General features: G+C 43.3%; 1 protein-coding gene across 3 annotated transcripts in view; it reads left to right on the top strand.

The window, feature by feature from the left end:
* The first annotated feature begins 1,350 nt into the window (after positions 1-1,350).
* LOC106612577 (huntingtin-interacting protein 1) overlaps positions 1,351-26,656 on the top strand; it is a 42,496-nt gene continuing 17,190 nt past the window's right edge. Inside the window, exons 1-7 of one of the 3 annotated variants that reach the window (XM_014213860.2) lie at positions 1,351-1,630; positions 16,091-16,154; positions 16,730-16,872; positions 18,017-18,073; positions 25,127-25,207; positions 25,681-25,757; positions 26,056-26,117. In XM_014213860.2, the coding sequence (XP_014069335.1) occupies positions 1,511-1,630; positions 16,091-16,154; positions 16,730-16,872; positions 18,017-18,073; positions 25,127-25,207; positions 25,681-25,757; positions 26,056-26,117 (604 nt within the window). In that variant the 5' untranslated portion in view covers positions 1,351-1,510. Of the gene's footprint in view, positions 1,631-7,734; positions 8,212-9,890; positions 10,046-16,090; positions 16,155-16,729; positions 16,873-18,016; positions 18,074-25,126; positions 25,208-25,680; positions 25,758-26,055; positions 26,118-26,656 lie in introns of those variants that run through there. The other 2 variants (XM_014213861.2, XM_045724467.1) reach the window with 2 other exon arrangements.

Here is a 26,656-nt window from a genome sequence, read left to right as displayed (position 1 = left end):
CAAAATACCATATTAGCATGGGCAGCGCAATTGAGGGCTTCCACAATTTTAATGTAGTCAACTGGCTGGGACTTTCCAGTCTGGTCTCATAGACTAGACGTAACATAGTTAATGTGAATCCGGGATACTCAAATTAGTGGAACGGTTAAATAAGACAGAAGGTATAACACAAAGGTCTAGTGAACATCTAGAAATCCAAAGGTTGCGTGTTCGAATCTCATCACGGACAACTTTAGCTTTTTAGATAATTAGCAGCTTTGCAACTAATTACCTATTTTTAGCTACTTTACACCTACTTAGCATGTTAGCTAACCCTAACATTAACCCTTTTACCTAACTCCTAACCTTAACCCCTAATTTAGCTAATGTTAACCACAACAAATTGGAATTTGTAACATACCTTACGTTTGGGAGATTTGTAACATATTGTGCGAATTACAATTCGTAACATATCATACAAATTGGAATTCGTAACATATCATACGACATGGTTGACAGACATCCACAAATTAATACCTACCATTCAAAATGTAACATTGGCGTGTCCCGGATTTACATGTACTATGTTATGTTGACCTCTGAGTCCAGGTTGGACTTCCAACTTCATTGGCTGATTCCTTCTGGTGACACTGCTGGAGTCATGTCCAACCGGGTCATCAGGAAGGTTTAGCCAATCGTGAAGAAGAAAATTGACTACTACAGATAGCCTCAATGACACTGCCCATGCTGTCACAGATGCTATAAGAGCACAGATACAAAAATAAGTCCTCTATCTATCTCTATGGTTTGGGCAACTATTGCCCTAGTTCATCAGTGTCAAAACAGTGCAGCACATTTGCAAAAAAGCTGATTTAGACTGCATAGGGAGAAAGGTAATCAACATGAGAGCATTGGGATTATATTTTAAAATCAGCTTAGTGCAACCAGCAACCTCACTGTACATCAGGCTTAATGCTGCGTTCTTAACCAAGTGGGAAGTGGGAATTTACTACATACGACTGGGAAAAATCAGCTTGAACGGCCCTCCAATTGATCATTACTAGTGGGAAAGTAGTCTATCATACTGAGCTCCCATATGCTGACCTCTGACGTCATATACTAAGAAAATGACCTTGATAACAGCATTTTGGCAGTTACATGCAAAAAACAAAGCATTAACTATAAAAAGCAATCTATTAATATGTTTTCTGAACACTATCATTTGTTTACAGGCTTGATAGCTGTAGTTTGAGTTTATGGTTTACTCAGCTTCTTGGGCATGAACGTTTCTCAACGTATTCACAGCACATTAATGAATTTACTACTTCACAACTAGTAAATTCCCACCTCCTACTTGGTTACGAACGCAGCTTAAAAACATGACATCGTCTACAGAGGGAGACGCGGTGGACAGGCGAAATGACCTCCTGAATTTGTCGACTGCCTGAACTATTATTGTCCAATTTTATGAATAATTTGACGATATCATTGTAGAAATATTATTTTTCAGTTGAAATTCTAAAGAGACACAATGGACCGAGTGAAGAGCTCCATGCAGCAAGTACCGAACCCAATTCCCAAAGCGCTGATTCGTCGGACCGGTGGTGCCAACAGTTTAGAACTTGAAAAGGAGAACTTTGAACGCGGTCAGGTAAAGCACTTGTTTAGTTGGAATTCTGGATTTCTTGTACAGAATTAGAAAGGACTAAGAAATGTGAAGATATTATAATAGTTATGGTGAAGCTTCGAGTTGGAACCGTCCGTTGCATTGAAGTTGGCAATGATCCATCCGTTCAGCGTGAAAACTTGCGGACATGTCATGGTTTATCAGCTTGAGTGATTGGTGCTGCCTCGCAGGTTCGGATTTCCATGGAATTTTCTGTGAACATTGCTCATGATCTATGCACGAAGGTGTGTGTGCGCGCCAACTTGACCTAAATGAGCGAGTGTTTACGGGAATGCATTGTTTACGATGTTTGTAATACAATGTAGTAGTATAGTACCACCACACAACTGCAAGCCATCATCATCATCATCCCTCATTCTTAGCAGCGGGTGACATATTTGATACGAATGTTTGATAGCTATGCCTCAAATACTTTTTCTAATCTAGTAGAAGCTATCGTCACAAAGTTGATATTACAAAGATTATAGAGACATGACATCATTGTTGGGTATTCAATGCAAGATCAAAATCTGTTGAAATAGGTCAGTCCTAAGAGCACAGATTTAGTTATTTGAGAAATTCTGCCTGATTAAGAACAGTCTGATTTACCATATCTCAGGAGAGGTCACGCCCACAACTGTGGAGAGAGAGAGGCAAAATGCTGTATGTGTCTGCCTGGACAATCCATAAAACAACTACCATGTATCGAACTGCAATAAAAAGCCTTTTAGTGCATCCTGGAGACAACACTAGAACCAATGTCCTGAGAGATATTGTGATGGGTTCTGGAAAGTACAATCAGCCTACAAACTGGGGTGTGTGAGAGAGAGCTGGGTGGGACTATCATTGTTGCTTTTATCCAGGGAAATAAGTTTGAAGAAAGGGTGGGACTGAGCAGCACTGTTTGTTGATGCCCTTTATTAAACGGGCAATCCGCAGTTAAAACAATAAGTGTTTTGGTAAAAAGCTGAGGGATGGGGCTGTAACGACTCTCAAATTCATAGACAGAGCTATGGATGCAAGGACTGACCATCCATGATATCAACATTTTTGTTTTAATCATGTTTTGAGTTTATAGTGTTTGTTTACAAACATTGGAGTAAAGCAAGCTTATATTTTGGGTTCTGATTGGGTAGGACAGTTAAACTAAGCTCATGAGGCATTTATAAGTTATATTCTTCAAGAATCAATGGGTACATATCATTCATTTATAAATAAAAAATGGGATGCATCGACTGCAGATTGACCCTTTAATGGTTTGGATGTACTTTGAATTCTAGATCCCATATAGCTGACAGGCTGTTACTCAAGAGCTGTAGTCCAGAAAAACGCATGCTCATTTTTCATGCACGCTGCTGAGCAGGGTGGACAAGACACTTCCTGCTTGGCAGCCTCTTCCCAGATGGGGGGTAGTCAAAAAGTAGGTCAGATGAATCAAGCCTTTTAAATTACCCTGCTCTGCTGGGTTTTTTGGGGTTTTTTTGCGGCAGATGCAGCCTGCTTTCCCCATCGTCTACTACAACCACTGCTAAATTAGCCAATGAGCTTTTGAGGACTGACGATTGATCCAGAGAGCAGAGTTTTGCTGTCTCTTGTAGTCATAGTGTGCTGTGACTGTGACATTGATTTTAGATGAAAGGCTAAATGTGTAAATTTAGGCTAATCACACCACATTCCTCTCAAAATTGCTCAAATCAGATACGATTCCTAATCTGGTTGTAGCAGTTGTTTTTGTTATGGTTGATTCTTGACGGTAAAGCTGTTCCGCGGCGGAGGGAAGAATCAATGAAATCTTGTTTGTGCTTTAATACAGGGATTAGCCCCGAGTTAATCTGATCTGTTGTGGCTTGGATCTGCCGGAATCTGCTGGCTTTCACCACTGTCCCAAAACCACCAGTGGCTCTGCTCTAAGACCTCTGTTCAGGCACAAGCACTCTAATACAATCTAGACTGGTCCCAGATCTTTTTGTGCTGTTACACCAATTGACCATAAGAGTTTTTTATGGTGTATAGAAATGTGCACTGACACAGAACAAGTCTCTAGAGTAGACTGATAGTGGTAAGGGTGAAGTCATGGGTCCCAGGGCTCCTATCTCGGTGATTCTTAGAGCCTGAGAGTCTGGTAAACAACAAGGGTGTGTTCAGATTCAGAGTACTCACTACTTCATTTTGTCCGCAGAGTTATAAAAATACCTCGCCCAGGCCCAGATAACACATACAGCATGCATGTAATGACATGTTTAGAGACCTGAAATAAGTAGTGTCCTCTCTAATTGGAGATGGAATGAATCTACAGTGTGCTTGTTTATGAAGGACTGCCATGCCTCTCTCTGGAGTTAAAGTTGTACTGCTACGTAACAGTTTCTCATCGGTCATGAAACATAACGGCACAGTTGTTAAAAAAGAGCTCAATGACCAGCTTGAGAGAAACTCCACTTGAACACTGTACCACTTTAATTAACCATTTAACTTCCAGGGGAGAGCTGCTATCCAGCTCTTTCTCTTCTGGAATGACAGGCCTGACTTTGCAGGTAGCCTGGCGGGTAGGAGTGTTGGGCCAGTAACCGAAAGGTTGCTGGATCACATCCCAGAGCTGATATGGTAAAAATCTGTCATTCTGCCCCTGAGCAAGACAGTTAACCCACTGTCAGAAACCATAGCTAAGTACTGCCTGCTACAATGACCGCGTGTCTGTCTGGATAGTGGTCTGAAATGAGAGAAACATGGCTGCGTCTGTGAGAAAGCTACTTCCGTTCAGCCTGGCACCCCACTTTAGAACCTCTCCTGGGTCTCCCAGCTCCCAGACTGGGCTTTCTATTGTGGGATACATCCTGAGAGTGACTCCACCACACAGCAATGTGGCTTACATAATTAAGTCTTAAATTTAGATCCAGATTCTTCCTGCCTGTCTCCAGCCCCCCTGCATCCCACAGCTCTCCACGGCCTCTGGATATTCAGTACGGTTCGTTCCTTGTCATTTCAGCAAGCCATGACACCCACCATCTCAGATTGTTCTGAAATTGTTTCTGTTAGAAACACATAAGACTAGCATTCCTGCAACATTATTTGGTTGAAATCTAATTAGATCTCTGAGAAATTAAGCTAATTGATTGCACTCAAATTGGCAATTTTTTTAATTTATAGGATTAATATAATATTCAAAGAATCCAAAGAAATTGTCAAAAGTTCCCACGGAACCTCTACATCCCACACCAATCAGTTCTCTATGTCTGACAAGTAGCATGGAGTGTGAAAAGGCTAATATAGGCACATTTACTTTTATTTCTTTTGCAAAAAAGTTAGCATTTGAAACAGTGGACAACAACCAACACATGGATTGCTGTCATACCTTCTCAGTAGACTGCTTACAGGGTAAGGAAACCAATATGTAATTGAGTAATTTTGGTTAACGATCCCTTTAACATTGAGCAATCACCTGGAACTGTACCATCTAGTGGCCAGAACCTGGTAATATCAGGATGTAGGATGGGACATAAACCTAACAACTTCAATGACTAATTTCACTGAACAGGGGGGAAAAAACATCACAAAATTCACTGGGAATACATTACATAGGATGTAGAAACAATACTCTGAGCCACAGTTTCATACAACATGTCAGACGTAGAGAACTGATACTATATACTTGTTGTTGGGGATTGGCGTGGAGGGTCTGTCGGTGACAATTTATTTGGATTCCTCATGTCTTACTCATTGTTAGAAAAAGGTTTGGTCCAAATCAGATGTCAGGTACTATATTTATTGAATATTATATGAATCGAATATATTAAAATTGCCAATTTAGGTGCAATCAATTAGCTTAATTTCTTAGATCAAATTATATTTTAACTCAATTATGTTGCAGGAATGCTAATCTTATCTGTTTCTAACAACAGAAACTTTCAGAACAATCTGAGATGGTGGGTGTCGAAATCCACTTGTGCCTTTTGAGAGTATGAGAGTCATTCGGACACTTTTTGAGGACGTTAAAAGTTTGCTTCTTAGATGATGTACATTAGTTTAACTAAGAGATAGCAGTGCCACAGCATGTCTCAGTCTGGTAATCAATGCTGCCCACCCCACCGCCTGTGCCCCCTTTAGTGGAGCACTGTGGTTCCCTGGCAGCTGTGGAATTTGGAGGAGGATCCACGACCATGTCCCTTGGGCACAAGCAGAACAGCATGGCGGACCCAGACAAGCACTCTCTAATCTCTCTCTCTCTGTTACACACACTCTTGGTCTTACTTTCTCTTCCTGCCTTTGTAAGTACCCCCACCCTGTGCTTGTACCCTGTCATTATAACCAGGGTGAGTTGGAGAGGGGTAGTTACACACACACACACACACACACACACACGCACAGGGAGAGAGAAAGCGGCCCGGGCCCATTAAAACCACTGAGGCAGCAAAAACAGCAGGCACTGGCCTGTGACCTCATTGCACCGGCTATAGATTAAAAAGTCCTGGACATGAGTGGCAGGTCAGCCATTGGAACAAAGTGCTGAAATTATATCAAAATGGCATTAACTCTGGCTTTAATATGGATGGATTAGATATTTTAAAACCTAAAAAAGTTGATTGGACATTGGATGCTTAGGTTACATCATCACAAGGACCTACATTTGTATTATTGACTTTTAGTTCATCATTACAATAATACTTGTGATTTTAGATCTCACTTTCTGACTTCATTATTGCGTAAATCCATTATAGCTTAGTGGATACTGTTCACACACAGTAGTGATGTATAATTATTTATTTATTTTTTACCTTTATTTAACTATGCTCTAATGTCTGGCCAACTGGATAGAAGGGCCTACTCAGCGATTAAATGTCGTTGTGGCATACCAGTAAGTAGGTTTTTGTTCTGGAACGGTTTTGTCTCAGCCGTGTTCAAGGCCATTTATATGAACTTTGCCCACAGAATTGAGACAGAGGGGCTTTCACCCTTAACTTGGCGTGTGTGATTGTGTGTGCTCGGCACCACCATCACTAAGGCGGAATTAATGTACGGGGACCCAGACGAAAAGAGAAACTCAGTTGTTCAAACAATCAATATTCTACAACTGACTAGAATATAAACATGATACTCATAAAGGACTAGAGTAGTGTATGTGAGAATTGCAGCCTCTCCATAGAGCCGTGCTTGATGGGTCCACCCACACCATTGGCCCACACCGTACCAGGAAGTGAAGAGACTGGTGAAGAGCAGGCTTTGTCTGAAGACAGTCTGTTTGTGTGGAGCGGCCAGTCTGCAAGCAGGAGAATGTGTCGCATATTGATTACCGTGGACTATGCTCCTCACTTGGCCCTAGTAATAATAATAATTGTAACTTTAATTGTTAATTTGCTTTTCATGCATGACGCACAATTAATTCAGAAAAATACTTAATTTCATGTGTTCAGTACCACATTTCTGAGGTTATTACTAAAGAATGATATGCATACTCTAATATTGACTTAATATTGTGCTTTGTCAAAGTTGTTTTTTTAGATATCTAAAATTATCTGAGCTGTTAGATTTTTTTGTGAAGATTCCAGAGTGCAATAATTTCACGATTATGATATAAACCTCTGTCTGAGAGTAACCAGAGGAGGGCACGATTTACCTAAAATGACTCTGATGTAAGCTAAAGTTTATAACCACATTGCCTCAGCATAGTTGAAGACTGAAAACGGCTCCTTTTTGCAGTGTCACCGTATAACTTTGATATTGACAGTGACTTACTTTAATTATGCCACTGTAGGCTACCCTTTTCGAATAGCATATCCTATTTCATTATGGCCCATAAACATAGGCCTACATCAGAGAGTAATGTTATGGCCACATGTAAGCAGTCCCCAAATCACAGATTATTTGTTACACTGTTGCACTGGTTATGGAAAGTTACATTGTTTACCATCATGATGATTTGCAGTGTGCCCGAGCCGCGCTGGTCTGGTGTCTCGTCATTTATTTGACTTTTTTTCAGGGTAGTATAATTTGTTACATGGTGAGGTACGAAGTTAGTTTGGGCGGGGGTTTGTGCCATCCCCAGTCTGCACCTATTGTTTCACAGAGAGAGCACGCTGTTGTTTACACAAAATCCCCGGACAGACATTCAATTCTCGATGTTTAGAACCACCTGCCGTCCTGTTTAGAAATATGTTTTTAAATATTGCAATCTACAATGCTATGAAATATATTTTAAAAAATACACGAGAGGGAGATGTTCCCGTGTGTAGCCTACTCTAGGGGTAGGTTGTCGTTTTCTAGACAGTTCTGTTCCGCTTCTCGACAGTCGGATGCTGTGGCTGGGAGCCCCCACTGTTAACTGAGCACGTAGGACCGGGAGAAGGGACACGGAAGGAAAGGAATTGGAGAGCATTTGATATCAAATCAAATCGGGACACATGTTAAGTTAACGGGCCCACTCCACCACCCTCTACCGTCTCCCTCATAAGCGATTCTAGATTTCTCATTTCCCAGTTGTAGACTATTCTGTCGAAGTATTGCCATCGACCGGATTCGTCTTTGAGCTCACAGCCACCCTGCATTTTTCTGGGACTATGGATCTTAGTAAAATGGTAGGTTTCCAGATATCGATTTATTTTTCCAGTGAACATTGTTAAAAAGGCGCAACAAATATGTGTGTTCGGGGTGAGAGCGAACTAATTTTTTTACCGGGATTGTTTATTTAGGAAATTACAAGTTAGGATACTGCAGTCGGGATATATGTTCATGGTCGCTCTAAATCATTTGCTGATCATGCAACTGTATCGAGTGGTGTTTTTTAAGTTGGCCGTGTATGCTATGGATTGTTATAGGATAGTCCAGACTCCAGTCAGATACATGTTTTAGTATAGGCTATAACTAATGTATTGGGCTATAGTTTGCAAATGAATTTCCCCCGACTGATCGGATGTTTCCCCCTTATTTTCTCACATTGGCCCGTTTTCTATGGTCATTAGATAACGTAAGCACGCGCACGTTTTTCACGGTGACTAGAATATCAACGAGCTATTTCACTAGACTATAGTGTTGTTTTCTTGGAGGAAAGCGATGTCAGTCAGACTTATCGTGGCCCAGCTACTTTGCAATGCGTGTCATGGGTCAGTTAAATACTTTCTATAAGACTACTAGAGACAGCAGCATATCTACTAATAGGTTGGATTGCACAATACGTTTAAAATATTTTACTATCCACCAGGGACATAAGATATGGCGTTACAAACCATGCATGATTAGTTCGGACTAATAATCACTCTTATTGATAGACAACCATCACATTTTTGTTACATCATGAGTGTCATTGCAAATATCATGGCTCATAGTGATAGAGGCTATGCATGCTGTTTTGAATGATTGATCATGAATTGGCTACAACAGCAGATGGAGAGCATTGATTCAGTAATTTGTGAATAGGGGAATCCCCACTTCAGAAATCCCCTCAGGGTCAGTTCAACACTGGCTGGACTTGGTGTGAGAGTTCCAGAGCAGGTGCACTAGCAAGGCCAAAGCACCAAGACTGCCCTTTCAGTGCCAACACGGTGTAGTAGGCTACTCTAGCTCCGTTATAGAGGGGTGGGGGAAGGGGGCCAATACCAAGCTTTGTGCTCCTCCTGAAATCTCATTGATGTGGAGGTAACCGTTGAGCACACACAACAGTTTGTTTGAGGCAAACACTAGTTGTGATGGAATACGCTCCTCTGTTGTTCTTGGAAGCAACACAGGGTTGCTCAAAGTCACGTTATAAATATGTTATTGGAGCGCTGTTCACCGCTCTGGATCAAACAGACGAAGCCTCAAGGCTGCTCTCTGAGACAAGTTCCTCTCTCTCGGCCAGAGGAAGATAAAGGCCTGCCTGCCTGCCTGCCTGCGTCCTCTTAGCTCAGACTCCTCTGCTTTGGTTATTCATGTCATGCACTGAGAGACAATGGTATGAAAACATCAACAGTCTTGGCAGATGCAAGAACCAAAAGCAGATATCGAATCGTTCTCAAAGAGGGCCCACTATTGTTGTGAAGGCGAACTAAAACCTAGTCTTGTAAGACTGTATTACATTTCTATAGTGTCATAGCGTCTTTATCAAGGTAAATTAGTGCAAATGTCCATAGAGAAACCACAAACTAATTCAGCGGCTGATATGCTTGCCCTTTTACAGTACTTTTATGACATCAGCACTTCTTCAGGAAGTTAGCTCCACTAGTTACACAAAGTAGATAGGAGGCCTCCCTCACAGGAGGTTGCAGGAAGCTGTCTTGTCAAAGGAGGCTCGTAAATGGACCATGGGGTTTAGGTTTTATTATGCTAGCCAGGGCCTTTGGCCCCAAAGGTCCACACTCCGGCCAGTATGTCTCTTCAACCACCTGCCGTCCTGTCTTCCAGCCTAAGCCCTACAGGAACAAAAGCCTGCTGTCGGTGAGGTTATAGACTTTGACTAGCTCAATGCTGGCAGTTTTGAACTGATAATGGAGTCTTAATAGACATGAGACAATGAGAAGTAGTGCGACAATACAGTAGTATATACCTATTCAGTGTACAAAATATTTAGGCCTACCAGTTTGATTCTGGACAGTATATTCACAGTATTTTGTCATACTTTGGTCCTGAGTAAGGTCCTGTGTTTTTTTTCTTCCTGAGCACATGACCTGACCAGGAAAAACTATCTGAACTTGTTCAATGAGAACACTCAATTTCTGTTGCAAAACATTTTGCTACGGTGTGCCCTAATGAACACAACCCTGGTCTAATCCATGTTGGCTCTATGTTCACATAGACAGGAAGAGTAGCCATGCTGGAGGGATTGTCTTTTATGTTTCCTTTCCCTACCGTGCCAGGCTCTTAGAGGTGTAGAGTGAATGTTCCATGGGAGCGGAAATCGACGTCAGAAATGTGAGCAAATTTGTAAAATGGTTCTTTACCAAAACAAGTAACAGAGAGGGCCCTTTTCAGTGTGCTGACCTTTTAAAAGGGGTGGAGTTCCAACCTAAAGAAATAATATAACCTAAACCCTCTCACTTTTACGCTCTATGGCTTTTACAACTTGTTGATTTGAGGGATGTTAGTAATATGCTTGGTTTTCAGTTTTCATTTGCTTCCTAAAAAGGTGTTTTTAAGTGCATAGTATGATGTTGTTTTCAGTCTGTCTAGTGTGATGTAATGTGAAGTGAGTAACTTTTCAGGAAGTGGCTAGGAGGTGTTTTTGGTTATTACAAAATTTCCATCTAAAGCAATCCTTGTCAGCAGGAGAGCACTATTGGTGTCAAACAGCTACAAATTGTGTGTGTGCGTGCGTGTCCTCAGGTAGGGGGGTAAAAGTTTTAAACTATGTCCAGTTGACCATTGGGGCCACCTGGAAGATGCTGGCAAAGGAAACATTATAAAAGGGGAGCTGTGAGGTCTGTTTGGGTTGGCACCGGGTACTAGGCCTGAGGAGGTGGAGGAGCTGGGTGCATTTTTCAACAGGCAGGAAATGGGCTGGACGGGGTGTGCCAAGACAGCAAGCCTGACAGAGCACCCCTCTCCCCCTGCTCTCTACCACTCCCCCAGACTCACTGACCCTCTCCCCACCACAGCACCTCTGTGTACAGTGGGGACGCGTTCACAGGCAGCCATCCATGTTTCCTGTTTTCATTCCCTCCCCCCATCCTTCCCTGTTTACCCATTCCTCTTGAGGTGGTGGGCAAGTCTTAGCAGTACCACCGCAGCAACCCGCCGTGCACCTCCAGTCCACGGTGCCTGATAAAAGAACTGTGGGAACAGGGAATAGTTTGTGCTGCTTGGCCTCTGCTTGTGTTCTGGTGTGGTTTCAGCACTGTGTGAACAGCAGATCATCTAAAACGCTATCTCTCAAGACCACTAACCAAAAAGCACTCTTCTTCCCTGTCAGCCATGTAGGTCATGTAAGAATAGCAGCTCGCCAAACTTGTGAGAACCCAGGCTTCTTTATTTAGACTATTATTTTGATTGGATTGATTGCGTTAATTGATTGATTCAATCGATCCAATTTTTTTGTTGCACAGGAGTAGAAGGTGCGATCTCTAAATGCAGATGTTTTTCAACCATCATTAACTTTATTCGGCTCTTCAACCGGTTTCCTAGAGCAGTGCTAAAAATATACTGCGTTGTCGTCATAATCATCTAGTGTCCTAGTACCGCTATGTCTGCAGGAAAAACTTGGAATAAAAAATGATCCCCATTATGCCATGGGATGGGCCATTTAGTCATGTTCATGTCAAGCAGTCAAAACCATTATTCAAATGCTTTCTTTGGGGAAATGACTCATCAATGAGAGATCGCTGCATTATTAAACAGGCACTGACTGGGCGGCTTTTAAGGCACCGGCTATGTCCTGCTCAGTACTAGACAAGACAGGCTCGTACTGAATCCCAATCCACCCCTAAAGCCTGGGCACTCTTGTAGATCTCAAAGGATCTCATAGGTTTAAGCAGTATGGTAATTCCTTCACCTTGTCTTCTGATAGGCTGGGTGGAGTTTTCACCATATTGTTTGCATTTATCCTTTAAGCTCAACAAGTGTGCAGGCCATTAGGGTTTGTTTCTTGACAGTGTCACTGCCACACAGCCAGGTGAGGACTAGCATATCAATGGCGACAGGAGAGGCCTCTAGAGTTCTCTGTGCATTACGTAGGTGGGCCCAGTCCAGACTAGTCTGTCTGTGAGGCAAGCCTCATCCTCTGTCTAATCTCCCCAACCGCAACACACCCACCACCACAGTCTGTTTCTCACCTCCTAATTCAATTTTCTAGCAGTCATCATCTCACTTCATCGGCTGCCCATGCTGCGACGAGACGAGTTAATAGGCCTGTCGATGCCAGCGAGCCGCTCCAGCTTCTAGTCCCATTGGCTTGCCAGGAGTCCTGGGCAGCTGGCACTCTCTTTCAGACGGACGACAAAGTCGCTCTGTGGACTAATTGGGTCGTTCCTGTGTGGGAACCGCTTGCACAAGTGCTGGGAGCCTTCCATCGTTCCTTGGATTTTTGGAAGTTTTATTTACGTAAAGAAATAGTGTGGGGTTTGACTGAAATGTAATGGTAGACACGAGTGCTATTTTTACACTGAACAAAAAATATAAACGCAACATGGAAAGTGTTGGTCCCATGTTTCATGAGCTGAAATAAAATATCCCAGAAATGTTCCATTTTGTATTTCACAAAATTTTTGGGCACAAATCTGTTTACGTCCAGGTTAGTGAGCATTTCTCCTTTGCCAAGATAATCCATCCACCTGACAGGTGTGGCATACCAAGAAGCTGATTAAACAGCATGATCATTCCACAGGTGCACCTTGTGCTAGGGACAATAAAAGGCCACTCTAAAATGTGCATGCTGACTGCAGGAATGTCCACCTGAGCTCTTGCTAGATAAATGAATGTTCATGGTTCTACCATAAGCCGCCTCCAATGTCATTTTAGAGAATTTGACAGTACGTCCAACTGGCCTCACATGGCGTTGTGTGGGCGAGCAGTTTGCTGATGTCAACGTTGTGAACAAAGTGGTGGCCTTGGGGTTATGGTATGGGCTGGCATAGGCTACTAACACCAATTGCATTTTATCGATGGCAATTTGAATGCATGGAGATAACGTGATGAGATCCTGAGGCCCATTGTCGTGCCATTTATCTGCCGCCATCACCCCATGTTTCAGCATAATGCACGGCCCCATGTTGCAAGGGTCTGTACACAATCCCTGGATGCTGAAAATATATGATTTCTTCCATGGCCTGCAGACTCACCAGACATGTCACCCATTGAGCCTGTTTGGGATGCTCTGGATCGACGTGTATGACAGTGTGTTCCAGTTCGCCAATATCCAGCAACTTCGCACTGCCATTCTAAGAGGAATGGGACAACATTTCACAGGCCACAATCAACTGCCTGATCAACTTTATGCAAAGGAGATGTCGCTGTGATGCAAATGGTGGTCACACCAGATACTGACAGTAATTTCTTTTCCTATCCACACCCCTAGCTTTTTAAAATACATCTGTGACCAACAGATGCATGTCTGTATTCCCAGTCATGTGAAATCCATAGATTAGGGCCTAATTAATTTTATTTCAATTGACCGACTTCCTTATGAACTATAACTCAGTAAAATCTTTGAAATTGTTGCGTTTTGTTTTTGTTCAGTAAAGAAGATGCTGAATGTGTTGGACTGTATTTGCAAGTGAAATCTAAGATATTGTCCTTTTGTCCAGACTCCTGCTGAGCTGTTTTCAATACGTCTCATCCATCCTGCAGTAGATTCTCAGACAAACAATGGTGACACTTGAAAAGGTCACACATTCGCTTGCCTGTCGTTGTCAGTAAACATAGAGGAAACCACAGGATACTTTGGTCAGATATATGGCTCTGTGTGCAGTGTTGACATGATGGCATACAGACAAATCTCTTGGCTTGTGCTTGATTATGTAGCAACAGGTGTTCCACCTGTAGCACCGGTGTCCATATCAACCCTGCATGTATGTTTAATGATAGAAGGCATGGCTAGTAGAGCTGAGCATGTTTTCTGGTTCATCCTCTGCAGGGCTACAAGCTAAGCACAGAGACATGGATGGAGTGGAATTTGAGCCAGGGAGCAGTGTGTGTTGAGAGATGTTGGCCAGCTCTGCATTCCTCTCTTTATCCTTGTCCTCCTCCTCCTCTTCAGAAGGCACAGCTGTGACTTAATTAGACAGTCACCCTGTGAATCGATCTTGTCAATACAAAGCCCGTCTTTGTCACCTTGAGCTGTGAATATGCCGTTTGTAATGAGGCTGAGAGAAAAAGACAGAAAGAAACAAGCTATTTTGTCTACCCTTGTCATGACTCTTGTGTCCCTAGTGTGTGTATAAAGTTTTGTTGATGTTTCTATAATGATAAAAAATCTACATGTCCGAATGAACAAGGTGTCCAAATAATCACCAATCAAGCATGACTGTGTAGTGTACTACTCCTAGGTTATTCCCATGAATGCCATGGTCAGCAAGTTATTCCTTCGTGTGAGACCAACGCACTGCCTGCGCTCCCAGTGAACCACCAGTGAAGTGGACCTGTGATGATTTATCACCCTCTGCTTCCCCTCCCAGAGAGGACTCAGGACATCTGGGGGAAGTGAGATTATTCAACCTGGCCTGTCCTTTCGTGACTCTCCAGCCACTCCACTTCAGACTTCAATATCACTGTTCTTTATCTGACAACATACTAGATGTGACACAGGTATTCATTTAAAGCAGAGATGGGCAACTGGTGGCCCCACCCCCCTTTTGTAGGCCCACAGATCAATTTCAAAAAATTGAGGAGAAAAAAAAGTTTTAGGAAATAAGCATAACAATTGCAAACATTTCTCACCGCCCCATGGCAAAATGTATAGAATTGCATCAAACTTGCTTTAAAACTGCCACATTTTCCCTTTGCCCCTTGGCAAAATGTGTAGAATTGCAGGACATTAACTCCAAAACTTTCTCTCCTCTGTGGGGGGCCGCCAATGTATTTTTCAAGGTAGGGGGGCCCCTAACAAAATGTAGCTTAGGGCCCCCAAAAGACTAGGGCTGGCTCTGACTGCATGTGTGGGTATAGATGTGGGTACGTAGACCCGCGAGCCACTTATGATAAGTTCAGATTTTTTTGTGACCCCCATCAAAGTTGCCAATCCCTGATTTTAAAGGTTCAGAGAAGAGGTGGAGGTGCACAGAGGGGCTGCTTTTCCTCTCAGATGGAGTCCGAGATTAAATAGGTCTGAAAGGGATACTCCTAATAGGCCTGAAAGGGATACTCCTAATAGGCCTATCACTAAAAGGGAAAAATAATGTGGCTCTTTACACAACTTAAAAGAATGTCTCCTAAATTGAAAAATGACAACCCTGAAGTGAAATGATTCTTCTTCTGTGTGGCTGGTGGTATTTTAGTGGGGCCCATTGTATGGAAGCACTAAGCTTTATGGGAGTGTGTGTGTGTGTGTGAGAGGAATCAGATGTTTACCTGGCATATGGCTGATGGGGTTGTGATGTGTGTGTGTGTGTGTGTGTGTCCTTGGCATTTGCTCAGCCCTGTTTGTTTAAACCTCTCGACTGGAGGTAGGCTACCACCACCCCAAGTGAAGCCCACACTGTGCCAGTTTACTCAGGATTGTGCTCTTGAATATTCAGTATAAGTAGGCTACAAATATTCTCTTTGTTACTGATATATTTCTATATTTTTATAGTCACTGTGTGTGTTCCAATGGTTCAGTTAGAGTATGGTGTTGGAAACATCAGGGTTAGGCTTTGATTGACACATCATGGGCCACATAGACCTGTAGCCTACTGTATGTGTAACTAATTGTAATTCACTTTGTCATCTGATAATTCATATAAAAGAGAGAATTATGAGTGTGTGTCTTCCTCAAGTGAGGAGTGTGAGAACACCAATCAGTGCAATGCTTTTCTCTTTCCTCTCTCCCTCTCCACTTACTCCTCTGCACAGGCTGTGAGCATCAACAAGGCCATCAACACGCAGGAGGTCGCCGTCAAAGAGAAGCATGCCAGGAATATCCTCTTTGTGGAGCCGGGTATGTCGCTGTGTGTGGGTGACACTGTGTGTGGGTGACACTGTGTGTGGGTGACACTGTGTGTGGGTGACACTGTGTGTGTAGTGTCGATGTTAGTTGCGCAGTGTGTGTGCGTGCGTGCATAGTGGTAGTGTGTGTGTGTTGGATAGAATCTGTTTTTCTTTGACTATAGAGAAAGGAGAGCTGTGTTTGTTGACTCCCATGTGTTTGTGCAAGCTCTTGTTCCTTCATGACTCAGGGTTGTGTTCGTGCAAAACAAAACAATAATGGAACGTGACCCTGATGTCTGCCGGGACCTGTGTGTGTGTGTGTGTGTGTGTGTGTGTGTGTGTGTGTGTGTGTGTGAGATAGACTGCTCTGTAACGGTCTTTGTGAGATGTGTGGTAGATTAATATTTTTTTTTTAGCCCCTCTTGAGAGAACAATGGAAGTTGAATAGGCAAGCAAAACACATCTCTATGTTAACCCCCCCCCCCCCTCCCAGCAGCCTTCGTCAGAGTATGTGTGCTATCTCTGCCATCTCCTGTGTGTTTCTCCTTGACTGGTCTGTCTCACCCTGTATCCTGGGGACCCACCATGAGAAGGGCGCCCACACCTTCTGGGCGGCGGTCAACCGGCTGCCGCTCTCCAGCAATGCGGTGCTCTGCTGGAAGTTCTGCCACGTCTTCCACAAGCTGCTGCGAGACGGCCATCCCAACGTAAGTCTGAACCCACCAACACAGCCCTGATGGGGGACACACCTGTGTCGCGATCTGTAAGGCGTGCAATCGAAAACATTTTGCAGCAGAAAACAGAAATGAGCATTTGTTATTGGACAAGACTTGTTAGTTCCTCCCTGTTTCACTACGTTTTCTTTTGGTCCCTAATGAACACAACCCTGAACATACTGCACACCAGGGACATGCCCATCTCTCCATAGACTTGTGCTCAAGAGGTCTAGAATGATACAATATTCCCTGTTTATTACTCGGCTGGATTTGGTTTGAAGCCAGCCAGGCAGGATAGGGATAGAATGGGAGACTCTGACGCTCTGTGATCACTAAGATCCCGCAACACTTATCCCAAGACTAGGGGTGTTAACCCTGGTCGCCCTGTTTTAATTCCTAATCTGGCCCTCCTCATCCCCAGCTTCCAATTGGCTAATTTCAACCCCTCTCCTGTCCTCTCCCCTGCATCTCTTTCCAAGGTCATTGCTGTAAATGAGAATGTGTTTTCAGTTAATTTGCCTGGTAAAATAAGGTTTAGGTCAACTAAATATAGGGGTGGTTTCCCGGAAACAGATTAAGTTTAGTCTTGGACTAAAACCGTTTTTTAAATGGTGATTGTCCATTAACCATGCTTTTAAGTCCAGGACTAGGCGTAATCTGTGTCCAAGAAACCGGCCCATAGGGAATATCATTTAAGATTTGCACTTAATTCAGAATAGCCATTAGCCTGGTCCAAGATCTGTATGTGCTGCCTTGCCAAGTCGTATTGCGTTGTCATGCCAAAAGCAAACAGATCTGGGACCAGGCTACATAGCCTCTACTTCTATTAATGTATCATACTGTACAGTGAGATGACAACCACCAGTTTAGCCACAGTAGCTACTACCTCCAAGAACTAGCATTATGCACCATGAAAATTATCTGCATATTGCTGCTCACACACCCCCATACACATTCATTCACTTCTGAGCACCCAGGCAATTGCCCAACACACTGGCCTTTTTGAACAGACCCACACAATGCATACAGTACATCTTCACGTGTAGTGCTCTCTCTGTTGTATCGGTAAGATTCTGAACGTTTGGCTTGTGGCTTCAGCCTTGTCTAAATGTTCTTTCTGTCTCTGTGTGTTCAGGTGATAAAGGACTCGATGAGGAACAAGGCTGACCTGAGTGACATGAGTAGAATGTGGGTAAGGATCAGAACACAGCACTGATGGTTGGCATTACGGCCTTAAGGCCCTTCCCAACCAGACCAGGAAAAACTCTCAGCCCCAGTCATCATGTCTACCACTCTTAACCGGCAGGCTGGCATGGACACATTGGCTGTGTCGGAAATGGAACCCTATTCCCTATATACTGCACTAAGTTTGACAAGAGGCCTATGCGGGCCCTGGTCAGAATTAGTGCACTATATAGGGTAGGGCTGACCCCAATTAGTCGACTGGTCGATTGTTTGGTCGATAGGCTGTTGGTCGACCAACGTTTTTATTTAGTCGAGCATTAACAAACATATGCACAGTACCAGTCAAGTTTGGACACACCTACTTATTCCATTTTTTTTCCTACATTGTAGAATAATAGTGAAGACATCAAAACTATGAAATAACACATATGGAATCATGTAGTAACCAAAAAAGTGTTAAAAAAATTCTAAGTAGCCACCCTATAAAATATACTTTGATTTGTTTAACACGTTTTTGGTTACTACATGATTCCTTATGGGTTATTTCATAGTTTTGATGTCTTCACTATTATTCTACAATGTAGAAAATAGTAAAAAATAAAGAAAAAACCTTGAATGAGTAGGTGTGTTCAAACTTTTGATTGGTACACTATATACACTGCTCAAAAAAATAAAGGGAACACTTAAACAACACAATGTAACTCCAAGTCAATCACACTTCTGTGAAATCAAACTGTCCACTTAGGAAGCAACACTGATTGACAATACATTTCACATGCTGTTGTGCAAATGGAATAGACAACAGGTGGAAATTATAGGAAATTAGCAAGACACCCCCAATAAAGGAGTGGTTCTGCAGGTGGGGACCACAGACCACTTCTCAGTTCCTATGCTTCCTAGCTGATGTTTTGGTCACTTTTGAATGCTGGCGGTGCTTTCACTCTAGTGGTAGCATGAGACGGAGTCTACAACCCACACAAGTGGCTCAGGTAGTGCAGCTCATCCAGGATGGCACATCAATGCGAGCTGTGGCAAGAAGGTTTGCTGTGTCTGTCAGCGTAGTGTCCAGAGCATGGAGGTGCTACCAGGAGACAGGCCAGTACATCAGGAGACTTGGAGGAGGCCGTAGGAGGGCAACAACCCAGCAGCAGGACCGCTACCTCCGCCTTTGTGCAAGGAGGAGCAGGAGAAGCACTGCCAGAGCCCTGCAAAATGACCTCCAGCAGGCCACAAATGTGCATGTGTCTGCTCAAACGGTCAGAAACAGACTCCATGAGGGTGGTATGAGGGCCTGACGTCCACAGGTGGGGGTTGTGCTTACAGCCCAACACCGTGCATTTGCCAGAGAACACCAAGATTGGCAAATTTGCCACTGGCGCCCTGTGCTCTTCACAGATGAAAGCAGGTTCACACTGAGCGCGTGACAGACGTGACAGAGTCTGGAGACGCCGTGGAGAATGTTCTGCTGCCTGCAACATCCTCCAGCATGACCGGTTTGGCGGTGGGTCAGTCATGGTGTAGGGTGGCATTTCTTTGGGGGGCCGCACAGCCCCCCATGTGCTCGCCAGAGGTAGCCTGACTGCCATTAGGTACCGAGATGAGATCCTCAGACCCCTTGTTAGACCATATGCTGGTGCGGTTGGCCCTGGGTTCCTCCTAATGCAAGACAATGCTAGACCTCATGTGGCTGGAGTGTGTCAGCAGTTCCTGCAAGAGGAAGGCATTGATGCTATGGACTGGCCCGCCCGTTCCCCAGACCTGAATCCAATTGAGCACATCTGGGACATCATGTCTCGCTCCATCCACCAACGCCACATTGCACCACAGACTGTCCAGGAGTTGGCGGATGCTTTAGTCCAGGTCTGGGAGGAGATCCCTCAGGAGACCATCCGCCACCTCATCAGGAGCATGCCCAGGCGTTGTAGGGAGGTCATACAGGCACGTGGAGGCCACACACACTACTGAGCCTCATTTTTACTTGTTTTAAGGACATTACATCAAAGTTGGATCAGCCTGTAGTGTGGTTTTCCACTTAAATTTTGAGTGTGACTCCAAATCCAGACCTCCATGGGTTGATAAATTGGATTTCCATAGATTATTTTTGTGTGATTTTTGTTGTCAGCACATTCAACTATGTAAAGAAAAAAGTATTTAATAAGATTATTTCTTTCTTTCAGATCTAGGATGTGTTGTTTAAGTGTTCCCTTTATTTTTTGAGCAGTGTGTATATATATATCACACACACACACAGTTGAAGTCGGAAGTTTACATAAACCTAATGTCCAATTCAGGATAAAAAAAGGCAGAATCTGCGAAAGCCAGCAGGAACGAGAGGAGGATGGTTGCGTCAAGTTAAGGTTTCTTTCTTCTGGTTATCTTGATCTCTGGCTCCCTTTTTGAGTCACTTGTGTCTTATTTCATCAAACAGTGCGCTTAAAGCATCAGACAAGCTCAATGCATATGTACTGAACAAAAATATAAATGCAACATGTTGCTTTTCATATAATGAAATCAGTCATTAGGCCCTAATCGATGGATTTCACATGACTGGGCAGGGGTGCAGCCATGGGTGGGACTGGGATTTCATAGGCCCACCCACTTGGGATCCAGGCCCACCCACTGGGGAGCCAGGCCCAGCAAATCAGAATGAGTTTTTCCCCACAAAAGGGCTTTATTACAAACACAAATACTCCTCAGTTTCATCAGCTGTCCGGGAGGCTGGTCTAAGACGATCCCACAGGTGAAGAAGCCTGATGTGGAGGTCCTGGGCTGGCGTGATTACACGTGGTCTGTGGTTGTGAGGTCGGTTGGACATACTGCCAAATTCTCTAAAATGATGTTGGAGGCGGCTTATGGAAATTAACGTTCAATTACTCATATCTGGCAACAGCTCTGGGGGACATTCCTGCAGTCAGCATGCCAATTGCATGCTACCTCAACTTGAGACACCTCTGGTATTGTGTTGTGTGACAACTGCACATTTTAAAGTTCCTGTTATTGTCCCCAGCACAAGGTGCACCTGTGTAATGGTGATGCTGTTTAATGAACTTCTTGATATGCCACACCTACAGTGAGGGGAAAAAAGTATTTGATCCCCTGCTGATTTTGTACGTTTGCCCACTGACAAAGAAATGATCAGTCTATAATTTTAATGGTAGGTTTATTTGAACAGTGAGAGACAGAATAACAACAAAAAAATTCAGAAAAATGCATGTCAAAAATGTTATAAATTAATTTGCATTTTAATGAGGGAAATAAGTATTTGACCCCCTCTCAATCAGAAAGATTTCTGGCTCACAGGTGTCTTTTATACAGGTAACGAGCTGAGATTAGGAGCACACTCTTAAAGGGAGTGCTCCTAATCTCAGCTTGTTACCTGTATAAAAGACACCTGTCCACAGAAGCAATCAATCAGATTACAGACTCTCCACCGTGGCCAAGACCAAAGAGCTCTCCAAGTATGTCAGGGACAAGATTGTAGACCTACACAAGGCTGGAATGGGCTACAAGACCATCGCCAAGCAGCTTGGTGAGAAGGTGACAACAGTTGGTGCGATTATTCGCAAATGGAAGAAACACAAAAGAACTGTCAATCTCCCTCGGCCTGGGGCTCCATGCAAGATCTCACCTCGTGGAGTTGCAATAATCATGAGAACGGTGAGGAATCAGCCCAGAACTACACGGGAGGATCTTGTCAATGATCTCAAGGCAGCTGGGACCATAGTCACCAAGAAAACAATTGGTAACACACTACGCCGTGAAGGACTGAAATCCTGCAGCGCCCGCAAGGTCCCTCTGCTCAAGAAAGCACATATAGATGCCCGTCTGAAGTTTGCCAATGAACATCTGAATGATTCAGAGGACAACTGGGTGAAAGTGTTGTGGCCAGATGAGACCAAAATGGAGCTCTTTGGCATCAACTCAACTCGCCGTGTTTGGAGGAGGAATGCTGCCTATGACCCCAAGAACACTATCCCCACCGTCAAACATGGAGGTGGAAACATTATGCTTTGGGGGTGTTTTTCTGCTAAGGGGACAGGACAACTTCACCGCGTCAAAGGGACGATGGGCGGGGCCATGAACCGTCAAAGCTTGGGTGAGAACCTCCTTCCCTCAGCCAGGGCATTGAAAATGGGTCGTGGATGGGTATTCCAGCATGACAATGACCCAAAACACACGGCCAAGGCAACAAAGGAGTGGCTCAAGAAGAAGCACATTAAGGTCCTGGAGTGGCCTAGCCAGTCTCCAGACCTTAATCCCATAGAAAATCTGTGGAGGGAGCTGAAGGTTCGAGTTGCCAAACGTCAGCCTCGAAACCTTAATGACTTGGAGAAGATCTGCAAAGAGGAGTGGGACAAAATCCCTCCTGAGATGTGTGCAAACCTGGTGGCCAACTACAAGAAACGTCTGACCTCTGATTGCCAACAAGAGTTTTGCCACCAAGTACTAAGTCATGTTTTGCAGAGGGGTCAAATACTTATTTCCCTCATTAAAATGCAAATCAATTTATACAATTTTTGACATGCGTTTTTCTGGATTTTTTTGTTATTCTGTCTCTCACTGTTCAAATAAACCTACCACTAAAATTATAGACTGATCATTTCTTTGTCAGTGGGCAAATGTACAAAATCAGCAGGGGATCAAATACTTTTTCCCCTCACTGTATTAGGTGGATGGATTATCTTGGCCAAGGAGAAATGTTCACTAACAGAGATGTAAACAAATTTGTGCAGAACATTTGAGAGAAATAAGCTTTTTGTGCGTATGGAAAAATTCATGGATCTTTTATTTCAGCTCATGAAACATGGGACCAACACTTTACATGTTGCGTTTATACTTTAGTTCAGTGTAGTTGCTTTTATTAAAACACATAGGGTGTGTCTATATATGGAAAAATACACAATTAACAAACTTTCGGTCTACCAATATTTTTTTTTGTTGTTGTTGGGGACAGTCCTAATATAGGGAATTTGGTGTAATTTTTAGAACACGCATGTCATGTACTGTACATTGACTGGGGAGTAAAATCATGATCACCCTCATTATTTCCCCTCAACGCAAACTCAGTGTGGTGTGTCCATGCCGGTCTGCTGTCAGTTAGTGTTGCCATCTGAGTGACAAACATTCTAATAGGTGACAGTCACACAGCAATGTGGTCCTGCTAAACCTGAGTCAGACTCAACAACACACACGCTGTTGTTATGGTATCCTAATGGTGCTACTGTGTATAGACAATATCTTTACACTCTTTTGGAGGGCTGGCTGTCCATTTAAAGGATTGATTTAGGACTGTTAATTTGACATACGTAAAACGTTTACATTAAATAACCACATTTCAACAAAAGAGTTGCCTCTGGGTTGCAGCAGTACAGTGGAAAAGCCAAACCGTTTACTGCCCATGCATTCAGTGAGCAGGATGGACAGGGGTGCAGTAGGCGCTAATGCTGACAAGTAACCTTTTACTGGAAGTACACTTAGTTGAGTCTCTCTTGGTACTTACTGATGGTACAAAATTAACTATGACTCTGGGCTAGTGACCTTGATGACCAGTCAGTACTGCTTCCTTCCTGTTGTGACAACACACTGAGGGCCCAAAGAAAGGGAAGTGAGAAGAAGCAATTTACTTTATAGCTGGCTATTCATTTTGACACACACACACATGCACACTAGTGATGCATGGGTTGACTCATAACCCGCAGTCGCCGCGGCTATATCTGCGGACTGGTGGGTTTAGGGTCATGAAATATTGTGTGGTTGAATAAAGAGAAAACAATACCTTAAGTCCATATGTATCATTCTATAGGCTACATAAAATGTTTATTTCATTATTTTAGGCTATCTAGCATTAGTGCATGAACCTAACTTTCGGGCCTAACTGTACACACGACATAGGCCTATGGCATGTCAAGGGAACTGTAACCTACTGTTCAGATGGGTTCAATAGTAACTGAAATCTGGACACTGACTGTAGGTCTAAAACCTCTGACAGCCTTAATATTAACTCCTGCAGAATTAAACATTACTTACAGTAAAATGATACACCAATTTTAGGCAAAGTTTTGACTGGGGAACAAGATTTAGATCTTTCAGCATCTTGAGAGAATGTGAATGTGCATTTAGCCCCTCTACCGACGGTATATATCTTTTATATAAAGTTGTATATAATGTGTTTAAAATCTGTCGTCTGTATTCTGTCTCTAAATGTTGTCTTTCACTAGCAGCACCATATCGCCAAGTAAAATTCTGAGTATGTGTAAATGTACTTGGCAAATAAAGGTGATTCTGATCAGCGTCATAAAAGCTGATCTAGTATTTCAACCACACAAAATATTCATCCAAGCCGAACTGAAAACTTATCAGAAACATGTCGGGTTGTTTTCACAACTCTCTATTTCCTGATGTACAGAAAATCTTTCAGTTTAAAAACAAAAACATTATTGCATTTTCTCTCTGGTCTCTAAACATCTTTGCTCTGTGAAAGGAGCAGAGATGACAAAGAGAACTTTAGTGATGTCAACTAGGTTCAAACATTCATTCTATCGACTTATTACATTATTCTGGTAAGCAAGAGTTTATTTAGTCTTCTAGGCCAACATTTAATGACAGAAGAGAAGCTACATGTATCTAATTATAGATTATAACAATTACAAGCAGAAATATGTCTAAATCAGGCAAAAACAAATCCTGCACCCCCTGTCAAAAATTGTTTTTGCCGTCTCTGACTAGCCTACAGCGCATTTGCTATATTAGGGGGTTAGGATCAGGTGTGGGCCTCAGATTTTCACGTTATCACATAGTCAGGCGGTTGCGGATGTGTTAGCGAGCGGGTGCAGGTGAACAACAAGCTGACTTGCGTACCACTAACAAACACACACACACACACACCCAGGCCTGCACTCATACAGTGCAAGACATTGCAGAAGCAGATCAATTTGATTTAATGATAAAATTCCTTCTGCAACGTCAGCAACTAGCGACTCCTTTGGAACTCTCCCAAGGCCCTGGAGAAGACCATGTCTATCTCACTTTGATCTGGTCCCCTTTTCCCCTCTGTCCACAGGGTCACCTGAGTGAAGGATATGGGAAGTTGTGCAGCATCTACCTCAAACTGCTTATCACCAAGATGGAGTTCCACGTCAAAGTGAGTAGTGCCCCAGCCTGTATGAACGACAGGCAGACCAGTCTCGTCTGTCTGTCTGTTTCTGTCTCTCGCATATACCCTTCTCTGAGGATATTCCTAACACAGAAACACTTTTCTAAAACGAATGGCCTTTTAGAAATCATTAGTTAATAGATAGCTAAGCTCAGTGAAATACTGCAGGCAGCAGACTTGGTGTTGCTCTGGGGGTTTTAGTCATTGTTCCTGGAGATGGAGATGCCTACTGAAGTGAAAAAAACCAAGGTTAAATCTCAATTGTATTTCCTTGAATCCTCACGTCCTCTCTCTTCGTCTCCTCAAAGCACATTGGAGCAGAAGATCTGAGGTTCCTCCCCTCGAATCTTCTCCTCCGATACGTTTTGAGAAGGACGCAAGGAGAGATGAGACGAGGGAGCACGAAAATACAATTGAGATTCAGCCCGTTCTGATATGACTCGTTCTTCTCTCTCCCCCAGAATCCCCGTTTCCCCGGCAACCTTCAGATGTCAAACAGGCAGCTTGACGAGGCAGGAGAGAACGACGTCAACAACTTGTGAGTGTCGCTTGCCTTTGTTGTTCTCACCAAACCACAGAGGGCTGGATCTATAATGATACATATTCTAATATAACCCCAATGTTCCCTTTTAATTATGATTACAAGTGTTGAAAGTGACAAGTGTTGAAAGTGACAAGAAAATGCAGAATGTTTTTGTTATTGCCTTCTATTAGATACTCTATATATAGCATATGACTCTTGTTATATGTATACAAACCAACTCTGGTTCATCCACTTTGTACATGCTGTGAACACTCCAATCCAACCCCTCTGTGTGTGTGTCCTCTCAATACAGCTTCCAGTTGACAGTAGAGATGTTCGACTACCTGGAGTGTGAGCTCAACCTATTCCTTGGTGGTAAGCTATTCCTGTCTCTCTCTCTCCATCTCTCCTCTGCAACCACGCTTATCTAAAGATGTTGTGACATAACATGGCCCTCAGCGTTCACACACAACCATCTGGTTCTAGCTTTTATATGCCAGGGTCATGTTCATCCGCGCAGTCAACGGAAAAAGTTTTGCAATGGAAAACAAACATGGGCGTTTCTTATTGGACAAGTCCAGGTAGTCCCTTTCTGTTCTTGTCCATTCTCTTCCGTTTGGTGCCTAATGAACATAACCCTGGTTTTGGCTTCATAGGCTACGTCCCAATATCCACACTAGCATGCCACTTAGAATGTGTGCCCAATAAATTGCTTAATTGAAAGTAGTGTACTAGTATGGACATTAAAACAGAGCTATACAGTACTCTCCTGTCTCCCAGCCACTGTATGCTCTTCACAAAGTGAAACACACATCTTCCATCTATCTCAACATGAGTGCCCTTCGTCCTCCATTTGAACACTCAGTAGGACTAATTTCTACCCTGTCTCCTCCTCCTCTCATCCATCTCGCGCA

This window comes from Salmo salar, chromosome ssa09 (genome assembly GCF_905237065.1).
Source record: "Salmo salar chromosome ssa09, Ssal_v3.1, whole genome shotgun sequence".
Taxonomy (NCBI): domain Eukaryota; kingdom Metazoa; phylum Chordata; class Actinopteri; order Salmoniformes; family Salmonidae; genus Salmo; species Salmo salar.
Note: the sequence above shows the minus strand (reverse complement) of the source record. Positions and strands in the feature narration are given on the sequence as shown.